This window comes from Hyaena hyaena, unplaced genomic scaffold, assembly GCF_003009895.1.
Source record: "Hyaena hyaena isolate Hyena2069 unplaced genomic scaffold, ASM300989v1 scaffold_325, whole genome shotgun sequence".
NCBI lineage: Eukaryota > Metazoa > Chordata > Mammalia > Carnivora > Hyaenidae > Hyaena > Hyaena hyaena.
Genome location: NW_024080957.1, coordinates 395,616 through 414,826, shown reverse-complemented (window position 1 = coordinate 414,826; position 19,211 = coordinate 395,616). Strand labels below are relative to the sequence as shown.

General features: G+C 36.7%; 1 protein-coding gene across 3 annotated transcripts in view; it reads right to left on the bottom strand.

The window, feature by feature from the left end:
• Positions 1–1,595: 1,595 nt before the first annotated feature.
• The window catches only part of GTF3C3 (general transcription factor IIIC subunit 3), a 38,108-nt gene continuing 20,492 nt past the window's right edge, over positions 1,596–19,211 (bottom strand). Inside the window, exons 11-18 of one of the 3 annotated variants that reach the window (XM_039248961.1) lie at positions 17,628–17,830; positions 17,194–17,295; positions 16,018–16,153; positions 13,482–13,719; positions 12,684–12,874; positions 10,017–10,141; positions 4,910–5,062; positions 1,596–2,963 (exon numbers count right to left, since the gene is read on the bottom strand). In XM_039248961.1, coding sequence (XP_039104892.1) covers positions 2,841–2,963; positions 4,910–5,062; positions 10,017–10,141; positions 12,684–12,874; positions 13,482–13,719; positions 16,018–16,153; positions 17,194–17,295; positions 17,628–17,830 — 1,271 coding nt within the window. In that variant the 3' untranslated portion in view covers positions 1,596–2,840. Of the gene's footprint in view, positions 2,964–4,909; positions 5,063–9,681; positions 9,935–10,016; positions 10,142–12,683; positions 12,875–13,481; positions 13,720–16,017; positions 16,154–17,193; positions 17,296–17,627; positions 17,831–19,211 lie in introns of those variants that run through there. The other 2 variants (XR_005531191.1, XM_039248962.1) reach the window with 2 other exon arrangements.

Below are 19,211 nucleotides of genomic sequence, written 5' to 3'. Positions count from 1 at the left end.
AGAATTTAACCCCTTCTTTTGCATGCTTTTCTACCTCATCTTGTTTGAGCATTGTGCTTTTGTAGTGTTAACTATTCTAAGCACAGAGATTGAACAATTCTATGGTCTTACTGTTGACTTTACCCCACCAGAATGTAGACACATTCCTACCGTTCTTGAAGTTTTTAAAAGCCTCTTTATTGGGGCGCCTGGGTGGCTTAGTCGGTTAAGCGTCCGACTTTCGCTTGGGTCATGATCTCGCGGTTCGTGGGTTCGGGCCCCGCGTCGGGCTCTGTGCTGACTGCCAGCTCAGAGCCTGGAGCCTGTTTCAGTCTGTGACTCCCTCCCTCTCTGACCCTCCCCTGCTCACGCTGTCTCTCTCTCTCTCTCTCCTAGAAATAAATAAAACATTAAAAAAAAAAAAAAGCCTCTTTATTGTGGACTAGACTTCATGACACTGCTTATACAACTCTGGGACATTGTCTCTGGTTGCTATATGCCCTTACTTCTTGTGAAAATAGCTAGAAGGCATGAATGCTCAGTGAAAACAAAGACAGAATGATCATTTATCAGGACTATTTTTGGTGCAAATAACAGAACTCCAGCCAGTATAAAGTGGAATTGTAGAACTGGATGTATCTAACAGAAAGAGCCCCAGGGTAGAACACAACTTGAGAAAGCATGGGAATGGGAAACTGGAAAATCTCTAGGAACCTGATGTTCTCTCCATCTCTCATCTCTGCTTCTCTTAATGCATAGACTCTATTTTTCTTTCTCAACAGAAGGGGTTAACAGCTAGTTGGCTCACAGGGAAAGCAGATAATGTCCTCATAGCTTTCATGTTCCAAGCCTACGGCAAGACTCCATCTCAATTCTAAAATTCCCGGGGAAGGTGTGAGGAAACTCTTGATTGGCCCAGCTTGATGGAGGAGCAGACTCCCAGCTGTCAGAACCCCATGGCTGGAGTGCGGATGGTAGATAAGAAAGTGAGTATCATCTTTTAAAAAGACCCCCAAAGGTGTTTACCACTGGGGCTTTAAATAGGCTGAAGTCCTGGAGGATAGAAAAAATAACTACCATTCTCCTTTTCCTTTCTAAACTAAATTTATGCTCAATTTTTATGTTGTTACTCTGAACTGGAATTGTGTTCTCATGAAGGAACATCTCTGAGCAAGCAGCTTGCTAGTGGTCTTCGACATGCTACTCAATTCCTCATACATAAGGCAGGAGTATGAGACCAGCAAGACCAACACCAACCACCCGCCGTGCAGGCGATTCTCTGCGAGGACCAGAGATAATGCATCTAGGGTGCCCAGCACTACATGTGGCACAGTAGCAAACACGCAGCACATGGTAACTGTGATTTTAAATGCTAAAAAAATTCATGCAATATTAACTTTTTTTCTTAGAAGACTGCTAGAGAGATGTATTATTTCCTCCAAGGCTGTTTAGCAGATCAACTGGAGTCACAGCCCAGTGCGTTTAATTTGAGAGAAAAACTCAGAACACAGAATACTCAATTCCACAAGATTCCAAGATGCAAATATAACTTAAACTCCATCAGTTAACTTTATCATTACCTGCAAATGGCATGAAATAAAATATATAAGCATGTGAAACAATTATAAAAATAAAATTTATTTAAATTATATACACATTTAAATACACACATACAGAATGCATGATGCATTGCTTATTATATACAAATTTTGCTTTTCAACTACTTTATAGTGGTAGGAATTCCTAAAAAGCCCTCATACTATTTCTTTGATCCTAAGTCTCATACATGTTTCCCTCTCATAATGAGAACAGGTCTTATAATCCAAACACACTTACTTATTACAACATTTTTCCCCTAAAAGAAACTCTCAAAAGCTGTTAGTAAACCAATAGTATATCTTAAAAGTACTATTTTCTTAGATTCGAGAACATAACATACCTAAGTAAAAAAATTTCAATCTATTTTTTTTAACTTTATCACAGCAATACTTCACTCCATACATACAATTCTCTAATCTTCCTACATGCCTAGTGATCTTGAAATGCAAACTAGGTCACTTTTCTACTTTATTTGGTCAGAAAGCCACAAACATTTGTATGCATTTTTAATCTGCCTTGGAACAGGGTGTTTTGAGTTATGCCCAGCAAGCCATACAACTAAGATACATGTAGGTGAAAAGTAAAAGATTAACTCAATTATGTCTTCCAACTACATAACTGTTTCAAATAATTTTCTTAGGAGCTAAGTCAACTACATACTTGTGTTGATATGAGAAAGAGTCCCAATTCATCTTTCCTTTAATAACCTTTTCTATGTACCTGAAAACCCTCCCATGCAATAGTAACAGCACTAAGCAATGGATGGGTCAATGATAATGTAGGTAGCAATGTAGCACACATTTTTTTCAAATGGATATACTGCTCAAGTTCTGTATTTAGAGAACTGTACTGAGCAGTCACATCTGTCTTACTATATTCCAAGCACTGTCACAGTGCCTGGTACAGAAGGTGTTTAATATATAGTAGTGAATGCGCAAATGAATAAATGGTATGAGTAAAAAATGAGCACATTTAAATCCAAGCTGGCTTAAAGGCTAACATTCTCCATTTCACCCTTGGGGACAATTTTACTAAAAAAAAAAAAAAGCAAAAAGACAATGGTAGAACAATGTACAACCTCTTGGAATGATACTTTTGCATATCTATCAAAAGATCATTATCACATGTTAAAAATTAAATACAGAGATAATTCTGAAACTGTCATTTCCATTTTGGGGTTAATACTTAGTTAATACTAAGCCCTTAGACAGAAAATACTGGCCCCCACACAGCACCAATGCTTCCTTCCCAGCTAACGTACTTCATATACAACAATAGGTATACAAAAGCTTTTGAGCCATTCCAATATTCCCACTGCTTTGATAAATGAGAGACAAGTTGTAAGCAATATCTCTTCGTAGGTCTAACTGGTCAACTTCTATACCCTAGGAGGAAAAATACATGAATGAGTTATACTGCAAACTGACAGGACAACTTTATGGCAAATAACTTAATAAGTGTAAGTATTCAAAAAACTTAAAATTCATGACACTTAAAAAAAAAAGGTATAAAACTAGGCATATATACCTTGGATCTAAATTTTTATTAGGTAATGTTGATTCAGTTAATCACTATAACAATTATAGAATTAAATTATTTTAAATGTCTAACCAATAAGTTAAAATGTCTCATCCACAAGCCACAGAATAAAATTCCAAATAAATTAAGAATTTAAGGATAAAAAAATAAAACCATAAAAGAGAAAAATATATAGTTGAATAATAATATAAAATATATAGTTGAATAATAATATAATCTTGGGTAGGAAAAGCCTTTTTTTTTTTTAATCTTTAATGTTTATTTATTTCTGAGAGACAGAGTGCGAGCAGAGGAGGGACAGAGAGAGAGGGAAACACAGAATCTGAAGCAGGCTCCAAGCTCTGAGCCGTCAGCACATAGGCCCATGTGGGGTTTGAACCCACGAACCACAAGATCATGACCTCAGCTGACGTCGGACGCCTAAACCAACTGGGCCAACCAGGCACCCCAGAAAGGCCCTTCTAAGTATAATGGCAAAAGTAGAAACTCTAAAGGAAAAGATGTGATTTCATTAAAAATGTAAATCTTATGCATCTAACAAAGAAATTATAACACAAATGACAGGATGGGAAATACCTGTACTATGTAACAGAAAGCCATATAAAGAATAGGTCTAGGAAGGCATACACCAAGTTAATAATAATCACCCTAGGGGTGTTATTACCTTTTTTACTACTTAAATAGCAAAGCAATGAACTCAGTGGAGTAAGTCAGATCTATTCTAATCTTCCCCAGTACAAAGTTTTGGAGTCAACTGTAAAAATATCTGCAATAATGAAAAATGATACCTAAAGGAGCAATACCTAAAGGCATTTATGAAATAAAGAATACAAAAGTGTATATATTCCATCAGCATAACTATAAAAGTATGTATTCATTTGTTTAATGACTAATGATGAACAAGGGTAATAGAAAACAGTTGTGTCACGATCTCACAGTTCAGGAGCTTGGGCCCCAAGCTGGGCTCGGAGACTGGAGCCTACTTCAAATTCTGTGTCTCCCTCTCTCTCTGCCTCTCCCCCACTCTCACTCTGTGTCTCAAAAATAAATAAAAACATTAAAAAATATATTAACAATGAAAACAAAACTTTTCTTCAGAAATTTAAATAAAAATTAGACTTTAAACACAGATTATCATAGTATTGGCAACACTTTGCCCTATACTACATTATCTTAAAATTACATTTATATTGGCCTTTCATCTTTATAAAGAAATATGTTAGTTACACTTGAACTTGGAAACGAACAATGGCTATATTACCTAATATTAAGGCTTTGTGTGTCCCGGCTCATACCTATAACCACAGAGATGACCTTAGGGTAACTGAAATGGTCACCATCAGTCATATAAGTCTACATGGCTGCCAATCAGGTCACAAGGTAAGAATGCCAAAGACCTACTTGTTGCTGAACACAACTCCATAAACACACTCAATATGGACGAAATGCATTCTTTTTATTTTTCCTCTTAATGTGTGAGAGACAGCAAGCACATGCAGAAGCAGGGGAGGGGCAGATAGAGAGGGACAGGAAGAATCTCAAGCAGGCTCCACACTGTCAGTGCAAAACCTGACACAGGGCTTGATCTCACGACCAGGAGATCATGACCTGAGCCAAAGTCAAGAGTCAGACAGGACACAGCTGACTGAGCCACCCAGGCGTCCCTGGAAAAAATACATTCTAATATGTAATTTATTTCACTGTGTGGACCACAACATGATCTAATTGCACTTATCTATAGATGAAATGAAATGAAATGACTCCTCAGTTTTTAAAGTAAATCATACAATACCTCTACCACAAGTGGAGGGAGATCCAAGGCCTTCTGATAATAGTGGATTGCAAGATGATTCAACCCCAGCTGGTGAAGGCCACGGCCCAAATTGTAGAATGATTCCTGGCAAGGCCCACGTATACTGAGGTATCGGTTGAGAAAGGAAAAGCCCTACCAAAAAGAAAAAGATAATTCAGTGTTATACTCATTTGACTGGTATGTATTTGAACCACTATATGTGCCAGGTATATTCTGTACAGAATACAAATATTTTATTTTATTTTTTTAAATATATTTTTAAGTCTTTTTTTTTTTTTAACCTTTATTCATTTTAGAGACAGAGAGACAGCACGAGTGGGGAAGGGACAGAGAGAGTGGGAGATGCAGAACCTGAAGCAGGCTCCAGGCTCTGAGCTGACAGAACAGAGCCCGATGTGGGGCTCGAACTCACAGACTGTGAGATCATGACCTGAGCTGAGGTCAGACGCTCAACCAACTGAGCCACCCAGGCACCCCCAGAATACAAATATTTTAAAAAGGGCACCTGGATGGCTCAGTCAGTTAAGTGTCCAACTCTTGATTTTAGGTCAGGTCATGATCCCATGGTCATGAGATTGAGTCCTATGTAGGGCTACTGTGCTGGGAGTGGAACCTGCTTGAGATTCTCTCTCTCCCTCTCCCACTGCCCCTCCCCGCTTGTGCTCTCTCAAAAAGAGACACAATTTCATCCTGAAAGAACATATGTCTGTAGCATAGTGTCATATCACAAGGTAGTCAAGAGCTCTTATTTTTTACCAATAGTTTATTGTCAAGTTGGTTTCCATATAACACCCAGTGCTCATCCCCACAAGTGCCCTCCTCCATGCCCATCTCCCCCCTGCCTCCCCCTACCACACCCATCAGTCCTGTTTGTTCTCATCATTCAAGAGTCTCTCATGGTTTGCCTTTCTCCCTCTCCATTTACCCTCTTCTTCTCCCCCATGGTCCTCCGTTAAGTTCCTCCTAATCCTCCTATACGTGTAAACATATGGTATTTGTCCTTCTCTGACTTATTTCGCTCAGCATAACACCCTCAAGGTCCATCCATGTTGCTACACATGGCCAGATTTCATTCTTTCTCATTGCCATGTAGTATTCCATGGTATAGATGAACCACATCTTCTTGATCCATTTGCCCGTTGACGGACACTGAGGCTCTTTCCATGTTTTGGCTATTGTTGAAAGTGCTGCTATGAACATTGAGGTACATGTGCTCCTATGCATCAGCATTCCTATATCCCTTGGGTAAATTCCTAGCAGTGCTATTGCTGGGTCCTAGGGGAGTTCTATTGTTAGTTTCCTCAGGAACCTCCACACTGTTTTCCAGAGGGGCTGCACCAGTTTACATTACCACCAACAGTGTATGAGGGTGCCCGTTTCTCCACATCCTTGCCAGCATCTAGAGTTCTCGGATTTGCTCATTTTAGCCACTCTGACTGGCGTGAGGTGGTATCTCAGTGTGGTTTTGATTTGTATTTCCCCGATGAGGAGGGATGCTGAGCATCGTTTCATGGGTCTGTTGGCCATCTGGATGTCCTCTTTGGAAAAGTGTCTGTTCATATCTTCTGCGCATTTCTTTACTGGGTTGTTTTTCGGGTGTGGAGTTTGGTGAGTTCCTTATAGATTTTGGATATTAACCCTTTATCTGATATGTCATTTGCAACTATCTTTTCCCATTCTGTTGGTTGCCTATTAGTTTTGTGGATTGCTTCCTTTGCCGTGCAGAAGCTTTTAATCTTGATGAGGTCCTAATAGTTTACTTTTGCTCTAGTCAAGAGCTCTTCTGAAGATTTAATAAAGGAACGATTTGTTGTTTTTTAAGCTAAGGACAAAAATATTCATTGAAAACAAAGCTGAATGTTAAAATTGTCAAAGTCCCACAATCTATAAGAACATAGGACTTTTTTTAAGGTTCCAAGTTGGCTTTTGTGACATTAGAAGCCAATAAACTTTTTTTGTGGGGAGGAGGCGAAAGAGCAAGCACACACAAGCAGGGAAGGGGCAGAAAGAAGGAAAGAGAGAGAATCCCAAGCAGCCTTTGCACCATCACTGCAAGATCATGACCTGAGCCAAAGTCAGCTGCCCAACCAACTGAGCCACCCATGTGCGCTGAAGCCAATAAACTTCTTGATTCAAAATGTCTAAAAGCTGGGGCGCCTGGGTGGCTTAGTCGGTTAAGCGTCCGACTTTCACTTAGGTCATGATCTCGCGGTTCATGGGTTCGGGGCCCACGTCGGGCTCTGTGCTGACTGCCAGCTCAGAGCCTGGAGCCTGTTTCAGTCTGTGACTCCCTCTCTCTCTGACCCTCCCCTGCTCACGCTGTCTCTCTCTCCTAGAAATAAATAAAACATAAAAAAAATGTCTAAAAGCTTGATCAAAATATAAAATCTAAGCTCTTAAAATAATAATTTTTAGAAAGGTTTCTTCTCAGGGACAAAGTCATTTAGGTATACTTATCCTTTCTGGTTCAATGATACCTTTTTTGTACGTTACCTCTCAGGACCAAAAACTGGATTTTCCCGCCCCCGAAAGCTTCTGACTCAAAGACTTTATGGAAAAAAATATCAGGACACAGATATAATAATGTAGGTTCCATGTGTGTCACAGTGCCCAAAAAACACTTGCTTCACCTCCTCCTGTATTCATTTTCCCTTTTAATGCAGCTTCAAGTTACCAGCCACAGAAAGTTATAAACTGCAAAAGTGCAAGTATCCTATGTTAAGTAATTAAATAAATACAATCTCCAACTATGAGTATAGAATATAAAAATGCAACTCTTCCCTGGGTGATCTGCTTTCTAATAAATGGTCACAAAAAAATAATAAAAATTAATGAATTCTTTAGAATAAGTGCATTTTAGGAATAAAAATAACTACATTCACTAAACAACTCATACTTCCTGCACAATAAAGGAACCCATTTGTATCCACTGAAAATCATGCTTCTGTTAGGTAAAGCAGACAGTCTCAGAGAAATATCAAATCTTCCTATTTTAAAATGACAAATTTAAAGATAAAAATTTGAGAAAGAATAGTAATCCCAGATGAATTACTGCAACCCAAATAAACTTACAGGTCTTCTGATATAGTAACAGGATTTGAATTACCTGCTGCATTTTAAGAAATTTTTAACAAATTTAGGAGACCACTGAAACACTATTCAAATAATTAGTGATTTAAAATCCAGGTAATAGAGATAGCCACTTGATCTCTTAGGTGCTAAGAGTTTTGACAAACAAAAAAATTTAATGGGATAGAAATAAGAGAGTCCTTTTTACATTAACTATGTTACTTTCAAACATTTTTGTCACATTATTCCCTAAAGGGTCCAAGTATACACTGTACATAAAATATTAAATACAGGCAGAAATAAGAAATAAAAGATTTTACTTTCATAATATAATAAAAAGGTAGGAAAGATAGTAAAAAATATGAAATTAGTTTGTTTTTAACTACTCTAAAGGAAAACTACTTATGATCATGCAGCATTAAGAAACAGATTCACAAGAAATTAAAACAATTTAAGAATCATGGTATTTACAATAAAACTTGTTTTTAGAAACTTTAATGGAAAATCTTTAACATACACAAAAGTAGAGAGATCAGGAGAACAAAATCCCATATAACCATCATTTCTTGTTTTATCTCAATCTCCAACCAATTAAACACTGCTCTTTAAATATAAAAGTGATTTGAAGTTAGCTTCTAAATTACTTTGCAGTACATATATTTTTTCCCTACCAACAAAAACCAACATATTTTAACTATTTTTTAAATTTATTTTTGTAGAGAGAGAGAGAGAGAGAGGGGCACAGAGAGAGAGAGAGAGAGAGTGAGACACAGAGAGAGAGAGAGAGAGAGAGAGAGAGAATCTTAAACAGGCTCCATACTCAGCACGGAGCCCAATGTGGGGCTCGATCTCACAACCCTGGGATCATGACCTGAGCTGAAATAAGAGTCAGATGCTCAACTGACTGAGCCACCCAGGCAACCCTATTTTAACTATTTAGTAACGAGTCAATCCATACCAGAATATAAGCTTCATGAGGACAAGGAATTCTGCCTGTATACTCATTCCCTACTATATTCCCAGTTCCTAGCACAGTGGGTGCTCATTAAATAATATGTTTAATTTATAAACAATCCTATATTACTTAAAACAGCAAAAGTATCCATTAAGAGAGGAAAAAAAAAGAGCAAGAGGTGGACAAATATCCAAATAGGTTTTTTGGTTGTGGTTTTACTTTTTATTATGAAAGTTTTCAAATATACAAAAATAAAGAGAATATTATAATGAACCCCAATACCTAGTTTAACAATTATCATCATTTGAATTTAGGCCATTTTACTTTAAAAACCAAACCCGCCCAAAAAATTATTTTACTAAATCCTGCTACTCCATTCAAGTCAACATTGTTTTCATCCCATCACTACTTAAAAACCATGTCTTTACAAGAGTCAAACATATAAACATAAAAACAACATAAAAGTATTAAAGATACAGTGGTAAATAAGACAGACAGAATCCCTGATCTCTTGGGGTTTATATATTTATTAGAGAAGACAAACTATATAAAAAAGTAAACAAGAAAATAAATGGGCTAGAACCAAGAAAACTTTAAAAGAGGAATTTGTTGGAGATGATGTAAGGAAACAGCAAATACAGTCACATATTCATACATTACTTTATATATATTATGTATTTTTAAACAATACATATTATTAATATGTAATTAATAATTAAATAATATATATTATGTATTTTGAAAACTGATTTATAATAAATCAGTCTTCAGGACCTAGAAGGCCGGAGGTCTTAGGGGCTCCAGAGTATAAGGAAGCCTTCAGACTCTGCCGTCTTCTTTACGGCCTGGCTGTGCCCTTTCCATACAGCTACATAGGTCTTGGCCAGGAGCACCGCCACTAGATGCTGAGTCCATGCTGAGTGCAGAACAGATGGACAGGTGTTGGAACTCCCAACACGTATACTAAGTAGGTATTACTTCTAAAGCAGGACAACAAAAGCATTAAGTATATTCATTTTTACAGAACATAAAACCAAGTAATGAGAAATCCCAACGAATTACCTGCACAGTAAGAGCATGTCTCCTTAGCACATACTTCTGAGAGGCCATGTGAATAAACGTCAGGCCTATACAGAGGCTATAGAGAGGCTCATGGGGATGGGTGCGAAAGGCCTGCACATACTGGCCTGAAAAAGGAACAGTGGTGTTAGATGGTGTGACAAGAGCATAGTTCTCTATTTCTTCACTTATTCAAAGATATTTTATTGCTGAATAGTACTGATTTTTAACATATGCAAGGTATACATTTTAAAATATCAATCAGATGCACATTAATTTGAATTTTAAAACAATGTACAAAATATAACAAAGGTAGGAGGATTTACCTATAAGTTATGTCCTGACCACCAAGATTAAATATGAGCAACTAAAGTTTAAAAAATTTTTTTCAACATTTATTTTTGAGACAGAGATAGAGCATGAGTGGGGGAGGGGCAGAAAGAGGGAGACACACATCTTTTTTTTTTTTAAATGTTTTTATTTATTTCTAGGAGAGAGAGAGAGACAGCGTGAGCAGGGGAGGGTCAGAGAGAGAGGGAGTCACAGACTGAAACAGGCTCCAGGCTCTGAGCTGGCAGTCAGCACAGAGCCCGACGCGGGGCTCGAACCCACGAACCGCGAGATCATGACCTAAGCGAAAGTCAGACGCTTAACTGACTAAGCCACCCAGGCGCCCCGAGGGAGACACACATCTAAAGCAGGCTCCAGGCTCTGAGCGGTCAGCACAGAGTCCAACATAAGGTTCCAACTCACAAACCATGAGATCATGACCTGAGCTAAAGTCAGACACTCAACCGACTGAGCCACCCAGGCGCCTCTACAACTAAAACTTTCTTTAGGTACAGCTATACATTTCCATGTAGAGTAATACTTCCCAAATAAACAATTTATCAATTCTGATCATAAATCTACTTTAAGATCTTAAATCTATTTTAAAAAAATAAGGGAATGTGTCTTTGGTGAATTCTTTTGTTATAAATTCAAATGTGATATATCATGAAGGTGAGAAAAAGAAAGACAGCTCTGTTTTGTTTTTTGGGAGTACAGGCATTGTTTCCCAAACGTAACACTACTTTCTTTTTCCTGAGAAAAACATGTTTTCTTTGTTCCCATGTATTTACATATGTAACTGCTTCATGTCAAAAGCTTATCCACACAAGACAGGGGAATTTAAGCAAATTTTTAAGCAAACTTTTCTTATAAAGGGACAACCTATAATTTATCATACATAGATAAAAACTCCTATTCTTTCCAGCTTCTATGCCAGAAGAAATGGCACCAGAGAATCTCTAGCAGCACAGATGGTAGACTGCCATTTGGACTTTCTATTTTTACCTTCTGCAAAAGGTCCTAAATATAAGAAACAACATAAATTTCTATTTTATATTTTCTTGCCATTAAAGAAACAATTCCAAAACACACACAGTAGAGGTAAGTTTCAACATCTGATGTTCAAGGTTACTGGTTGAACAATTATAAAAATACCAGCCAGGGGCGCCTGGGTGGCTTAGTCGGTTAAGCGTCTGACTTACGCTTAGGTCATGATCTCGCGGTTCGTGGGTTCGAGCCCCGCATCGGGCTCTGTGCTGACTGCCAACTCAGAGCCTGGAGCCTATTTCAGAGTCTGTATCTCCCTCTCTCTCTGACCCTCCCCTGCTCACGCTGTCTCTCTCTCTCTCTAGAAATAAATAAAAATATTAAAAAAAAAAATACCAGCCAAATATGAAAATACATGAAGGTGTAAATAGTCAACATCCCATTTTATTTAGAAGTGAACTGGGAAACACTAGCTTTTAGGCAGCAAGAGATACATGCCTCATTTTAAATTTAAGCATTTCACCACGTATTTTTCTAGTATACTTCTGATTTCTTATTAAAGAATATTTCAAGTGATTAATTTTCCCCAAGTTTAATTAGAATTAGCAAGCATGATATAAATAAATCTTGATATAAAGGCCTGTCTCCTAAAGGAACAAACTATCAGCAAATCTTAAATCCATTTTTGTACTATAGCAAATTAAAATCAGGTACCAAAGCATCTATCCATATATATATATATAATTTTTTTTTTTTTTTTTTAGAGAGAATGACCGTGCAAGCCAGGGAGAGGGGCAGAGAGAGGAGAGAGAAAGTCTCAAGCAGGCTTCACGCTCAGCACAGAGCCTGACACAGGGCTCAGTCCCATGACCTTGGGATAACGATCTCAGCAGAAACCAAGAATCAGATGCTCAACCAACTGAGCCACCCAGGCACCCTGCAAAGTATTCATAATTAATGAAAATTATTTAAAAAATGAACAAGCCTAAGCAGGAGAATTACTGACCTTTAGAATGAATTATAAAACTTACTTTAGCCTTTTGAACCAAGCTTCATAAGAAAAATAAATATTCATATTCATTGTTATCATTATTGCTAACACTTATAGCTATTTACTGTATGTGCCAGGCATTTTTTTTAAATGTTTTATATTAACTCATTTCATTTTCACAATAATTTATAAGGTAGGTCCAATTTTTACCTCCATTTCAGAGATAAAGAAACCGAGGCACTGGGAGGTAGAATAACTTGCCATGAGGGAGCTGTTATTTAAACACAGGTGGTTTTGCTTGAGGCCTAGGTGTTAACCACCACACCATCCACACTTGACAAAGTCACGTACAGGACACTTACCAAGCGCATGCTTAAAACTACCAGATACAAATGCATTGTGTCCATTTAAGACGCACAGGGCATGATTATCTGGGTTTTTCAGCATTAGGCGAAGACAGAAGCGATGATGTCGTACCTCTTGCGAGTGCATGGTAACCTGATTGAAAATGTTCCAGAGCTGAGGTTTATTGACATTTTCCATTACCATTACCCTAAAATTGCAGAAAGAGAGGGAGAGTAAAAAATAATGTAAAAGGAAAAACTTCTGATTTCTAAGAATGAAATACTTCAGTGTAGCAACATCCTCCAACAATGAGAAGTAGACTGTTTCAACATATTTAAGCACAAACACTCACACAGTGAGAGATTTTTCTCAGAAGATGCTGCTTAAGTTAGTATTACTACATCTTGTTTGTTCTTTTCAACAAAAGCTTTAAACCAAAAAAAAGAATCAAGTAATTTAAGTTCCACCTATTCTCCCCCAGCCCACTTTAGCCGCAGGACAACAAACTGTGAGTAACAGCTAATAATGGTGTGTGCCAGACACTGTTAAAAGGCCTTATCTATAATAATTCATTCAACTCCCACAATAATCCTACAAGAAGGTAGTATTATAATATTCATCTTAAAAATGGGGAGACTGAGGTACAAGAGGTTAAATATATGAGAGGGCATGCCTCTGAGAATCATCAATGAGTTGAATTTACCAGCAAGCTACAAGAGAATTAAAACAACTTATTAATTCTTGAGCATGAGAGACTAAATCAAAGTAAATACATCCTCTTTCAAAGAATCTAAAATAAGTTACTGGAAAATCACCTGATATAGTTGTATGCCTTTCTGAAATTTTTGTCCAGAATTGCAGCAGAGAGACCAAAATATTCTAATTCTTTGCGTTTTTGCCTGTCATCATAAAATGAATAATATTCCAGTGAAGAATCCACAAGTAACTCAGCCTCTTGAAATCGGGATAGGTCACATAAGGAGTATATAGCCTTCAACAGAAGGTTCCACCAGTCATCTTTTGTCAAGACACTCGTGAGTACAGCAAATATTGCTAAAATGATACCAGGGAAAATCAGTTAGGACACTGCATTTTCAGAAATAACAGTATTAGGAAAATCCCTATGATCCATTTTAATGCTGAATTTAATAACCACACTCCTATAGGCCTGAATTCTTGCCAACACTCTTTAGACAATGACGAGAAGTGGACAGTTAGTTGCTTGTTTACACTACTTCAACACCAGCCCTTCTGCTCCGCCTAACAATTTGCAATCCTAGGTAATTCTTACTTCTGATCTGCCCTCAACAAAGTCCAGCTATGTCATCTGTATCTGTCAGTGCTGCTAGGATATGTGGTCCTCCCTCAGGGCAGAACAAGTGTAAGGGTGTGTTCCATGACTGGGGTCAGATACAGGATTCTGTGCATACAAGGAATTCAAATGTTTGCTTAGCAGAGGACTTCAAGATTCAGACTGTTCTTGATCTTTTTATAATCTTAATTTTCTCTGCCTCAAAATTTCTTTTCCTTCAAAATCTTTCTTATTTGTCTGCAAGAGTGTCCCTTTTATAAATTTATAACTCGAGAAATATCAAAAGCCATAAAAATTTTTTAAGTCTTTGATCCAGTAATTCTCCTGATAATCTATCCTATACAAGTAGTCAAAAATATGGATAAAGGTATAGGCATAAAGATGTTCACTACAGTATTATTCATGACCATGTATCAAAAAGAGAATAATTAAATAAATTATGGGACTGCTATCCAATGGAGTATTACACATTCCTTAATGATAACAGCTATGAAGAAAGCAACATGAGAAAACATATGTGAGAAAATGCTGAGTGAAACAATCAGAGTTCAGGGGTGCCTGTGTGGCTCCATCAGTTAAGCATCTGGCTCTTTGATTTCAGCTCATAGTTTGTCTGTAGAAGCCCCATACTGGGCTTTGTGCTGACAGGGCAGAGACTGCTTGGAATTCTCTCTCTCCTGCTCTCTCTGCCTCTCCCTCACTCGTGCTCCCTCTCTCTCTCTCACTCTCTCTCCAAATAAATAAATAAACTTAAAAAAAAAAAAAACCAAAAAACACAGCACAATGATGCATGTAACATGAAGAGACCTTGTTCTTCCTATCCTGGTGCACAAATGTAACAGGATCCCTACCATGATGAAATTAACAAAAAACTTTTATGAACCTAGGAAAAACCAATAATGGACCTGAAGTGAGAAAATACTGAAAGAGAAAAATGGACAGAATCACAAATGGAAAAAAATATAAGTTAAAGAAATACAGTCTTAAAGACATGAAGCAGAGTCTACCTTTCGGATAGGCCCAGAATCCATGAGCTAGAGAGATGGGGCTCTGAGGCGTCTGTATTTAGATTATGAGCAGCCAACCCTCATTCCTTTCCTGACTCTCTTCCCCTGCAAAACCTACTATGTTAGGTCCTTATAATGTACTTACAGAGATTCAGCTCTTCTGGATTCTAAAACCCTGTCCCATTGCACACTGCTATGCCTGCAAGGCCTATTTAGTAAATGTCTGTTCAATTAATTAACAATGAAATAATTTTTTGATAGACTGATACCTCCAGTTTAATCTCTTTTCAACCTCACTCAAACATGCCTGAGGCATTACTAGCTAAATATAGATGCCTTTTAGAGTCATATTACTTAAGACTAGGTCAAAGGAATTTATTTCAGAGTTTCTATGACTAGTGCTACATTTATCAAAGATGAATTTAACAGAGAATGAAATACATGTAATTGAAATGACTGGACAAATACAGTAATTTACACTGCCATCTAATCTTCACATTAAATACACCTTAAACTAAGGTATATTTTCTTCTTAAAAAGTCAAAAGTTCTGTTCAGTTTTCTCACAGGAAGATCCAAGCAGATGTCTTCATTTTAATTTTTAAAAAGTAAAGTATATACATGTAGCCTTCCTTTTCTTCTTTTAACATCAAATGAGTTTATTCAACTTAAAGATCTGGATTAGAAATTTCATTTTATTTGAAAGAGGTATATATATATATATATATATTTTTTTTTTTTCTATAAGAAAGAAAGAGCAGGGGAGAAAGGCAGAAGTAGAGGGAGAGAGAAAGCAAAAGAGAAAAAGAATCTTAGGCAGGATCTATGTTCAGCAGGGAGCAGGACATGGCGCTCCATCCCACAACCTAAATCATGATGTGAGCCAAAATCAAGAGTCAGAGACCCAACTGACTGAGCCACCCAGGCGCCCCAGAAAAGGGTATATTTTCAATTAAGTTACTATCAAGTATTACTGTATTACTTTGAGTATTTTTTGAACTCTGCCACATTTTATGGAAATGAAAGTAATTACCTTTTGCATCACAATTTGCTGTCTCTTGGTCACTATTGTCTGATATTTTGTCTCTTGATACTTTAATAAGGTAGAGATGCCTCTCTCCAGATTTGGAACTAGATATCAAACAAACTTGAGCTCTATTCATTGCTACCTGAATTAAAAATAATTTGAGAATTTTTAGTCATATAATATTTTATTTTTAAGTAATCTCCTTACCCAACATGGTACTGAAACTCACAACCTCAAGATAAAGAGTCTCAAGCCCCTCCAAATGAGCCATTTTTTAAAAAGAAAATCTATGGGTCACAAGTACCATAGGTGTACCTGAAATCTTCTTTGGTAGGGGAAAAAGAGCCCACATTATTGTGTATTTAAACACCTAAAAGAGAATAGACTTATTTTTTTTTCTTCCCAGGGGAATTTAGATCATAATGCTTACCTTAGCAGGGAAAAAGAAGGCAATTCACATTAACTTATAACATATGTACATGCACACATAACCACTTCCTTGAGAAAAAGCTAGACTTGGAAAGGAAATGATGTCACGAGGAAAACATTTTTGCAAAATGAACAATTTTGGCATATAACAGTGTCTACAAAGCCAATAATTGATAATACTATGGTTCTCACTTTTCTAAATTTGTACTAGCAAAGATTTTATTTCACTTACTCTACCTATAGTCAAGTTTATACTTTTTTAATATAGAACTTTCAATTACAGTCAACCCTTGAACAACACACAGGTTCACTTATACATGGATTTTTATACAGTACAGTACTATAAATATATTTTCTCTTCCTTATAATTTTCTTAACATTTTCTTTTCTCTAGCTTCCTTTATTGGAAGAATACAGTATACAATACACTTAACACACAAAATATGTGTTAATCACCTGTTCACATTATCAGTAAGGTTTCCAGTCAACAGTCAGCTATTAGCAGTTAAGTTTTGGGGAAGTTAAAAGTTATACATGAATTTCAACTGTGTTAGAGTTGATGCCCGAATTCCCATGTTGTTCAAAGGTCAACTGTACATACCAGTCACCTCTAAGTCTTTTGTCTGCATCTGACTTTCATTTTTAAAAGTTTGAGAGTAGAACAGTTATAAAATAGCTATAATCTATGTTTAAATCAAATTCTAAACATTTAAACAGTCAACAACACTAACATAAGGAAAGGCAATTACCCACCTTTAAAAGCATGGCTAACATGGTAAGTAACGTATCCACATAACCATATGTTTTGCCTTGGGAAAACAACAGAGTAGAGCGATGAAGCAGTAACTTCAGTTCCTAAATAAATAAACACATGATAATGAATATGACAAGATTCTTTTGCTGCAACTTGTCTTGTTCGCAGAGAAGAGTTTTGTTTTAGAAACCAAACCTTAACGACATTTGCTTTATGATCTTTCACAACTTAAGAGCCAATATTTTAGAAACATAACTTATAGTGTCTAACAAGAGGTGGAAACTTAAATTTCAAAATTACTTTTCAAAAACAGTGAATTTAATACACTAAAATAAATCTTTTGGGTACAAACTGTATACACATCCTTCATAGAGGAAAAAGTTCAAAAACATAATCTACCAAAGAAAACTTCCTTTCACGTGACATGGCCTACCTGCTGTGCAGCATTTGCATCCTGTGCTAAAGTATCTGGATCATACATTGGTTCCAGAGCTTCCAGGGCTTTCTCAGGACGGCCCAGCTGCTGCTGAAGGGTGGAAAGTGAAATTCTTGCATCCAAATGAAGAGGAGCCAGATCAACCACTTTGCCATAGCTTTCCGCAGCACGTTCCATATAGCCTAAGGCCTTTAAGCATTCTAAAATGATGTTAAAATAAAGCATAAATATGATCTACAGATTAGTAAGCTTGCCAAAATTACTTTTCCACTTTAAAGAAATATTATAGCAATATAAAAAGAATTATAACAAAATTGAAATGTATGCATATTTCTAATGCTTTAAAACAATCATCCCTTCTAATCTCCATCTATTGATTGATTGATCTATCGATTCAACTAAATCCAAATTGCTACAAGGATGTAATCAGCACATACATACACTATGAGGTTCTCCTCTATTTACTGAGCATTATGCTTTCAGCATTTCCCACATATTCTTTAGCATTTTGAATGGTTATAACATTCAACATTTTTGTTTAACCATATTATCTGATTTTTAGGTTATTTCTGAATTTATACTCTAATAAATAACAATGCAGTAAACATTTTCATGTAGATAAGCCATGTTTAGAAACTGGCAAACCAATTTAACCCACAGATGTTTTGTTAGGCCACAGTGCTTTTAAAACAATACATGGTCTACATTTTTTAAACTTCAGATTTTTATGAACTCCAAGTTACCGGATTCTTTTGAAAAATCGGAATTGGCAACACTCCCCTGTTCCCACAGGGCACATCACCTATGCTGAGAAACAGAAGCATCCTCTGGGGAGGGCTTTCCAGTTCTCACCCCAACCCCTGGGCCCCTTCACTTGCCCACTTCACTCATTTATTTGCCAGGCTCCTGAGTATTGCGATCCCCAATATAAACCACCCCCCCTCATCTCACTCAATTATTTCCTCAGGATAAGTTCTCAGAAGGGAAGTTACTGGGCTCTATTCCTCAAACTTTATGCCAGTCAGTCATTAAATCCTGCCAGTTGAACTCTCCAGTGACAAAACTAATCTAGGCCTTTTTCATCTCATTCCCTTTTCACTACAATTACCTCCTAAAATGGTTCTTTTGCTTCCAAATGCATTCTCAAATCTCATATTTCTCAACTTTCTCCTGAGTATCATCTTTAGGTTAAGCTTTGATAATAAGCAGTAAAAACTCCAACTCCCTGCTCATGTCTTTAAAATTCAAATATCAAAAAGAATATGTTTTTATGATGATGTTACATTTGTACTCATGTTTGCTGATCCAAACAGTAAAGAGTTATCTTTAAGTATTCTTAGCAATTTCATATTGTGATAGGTCTCAAAATAACTAACCCAAATTGTCAATCAATGCTTCTCCAGTTATAGAAACCTTTCTACCATCATATAATATTCTAAGAACTATTAGAACTTTTTGCCATCATGCAATATTTTAGACAAAAACTATTCAACTTTTAATGAATCTTTTATATTGATTCAATACAAAATCCTATTAGAATAGTTTTGGATTTCAAACATTTAAGAAATTTAGTTGTTTTTC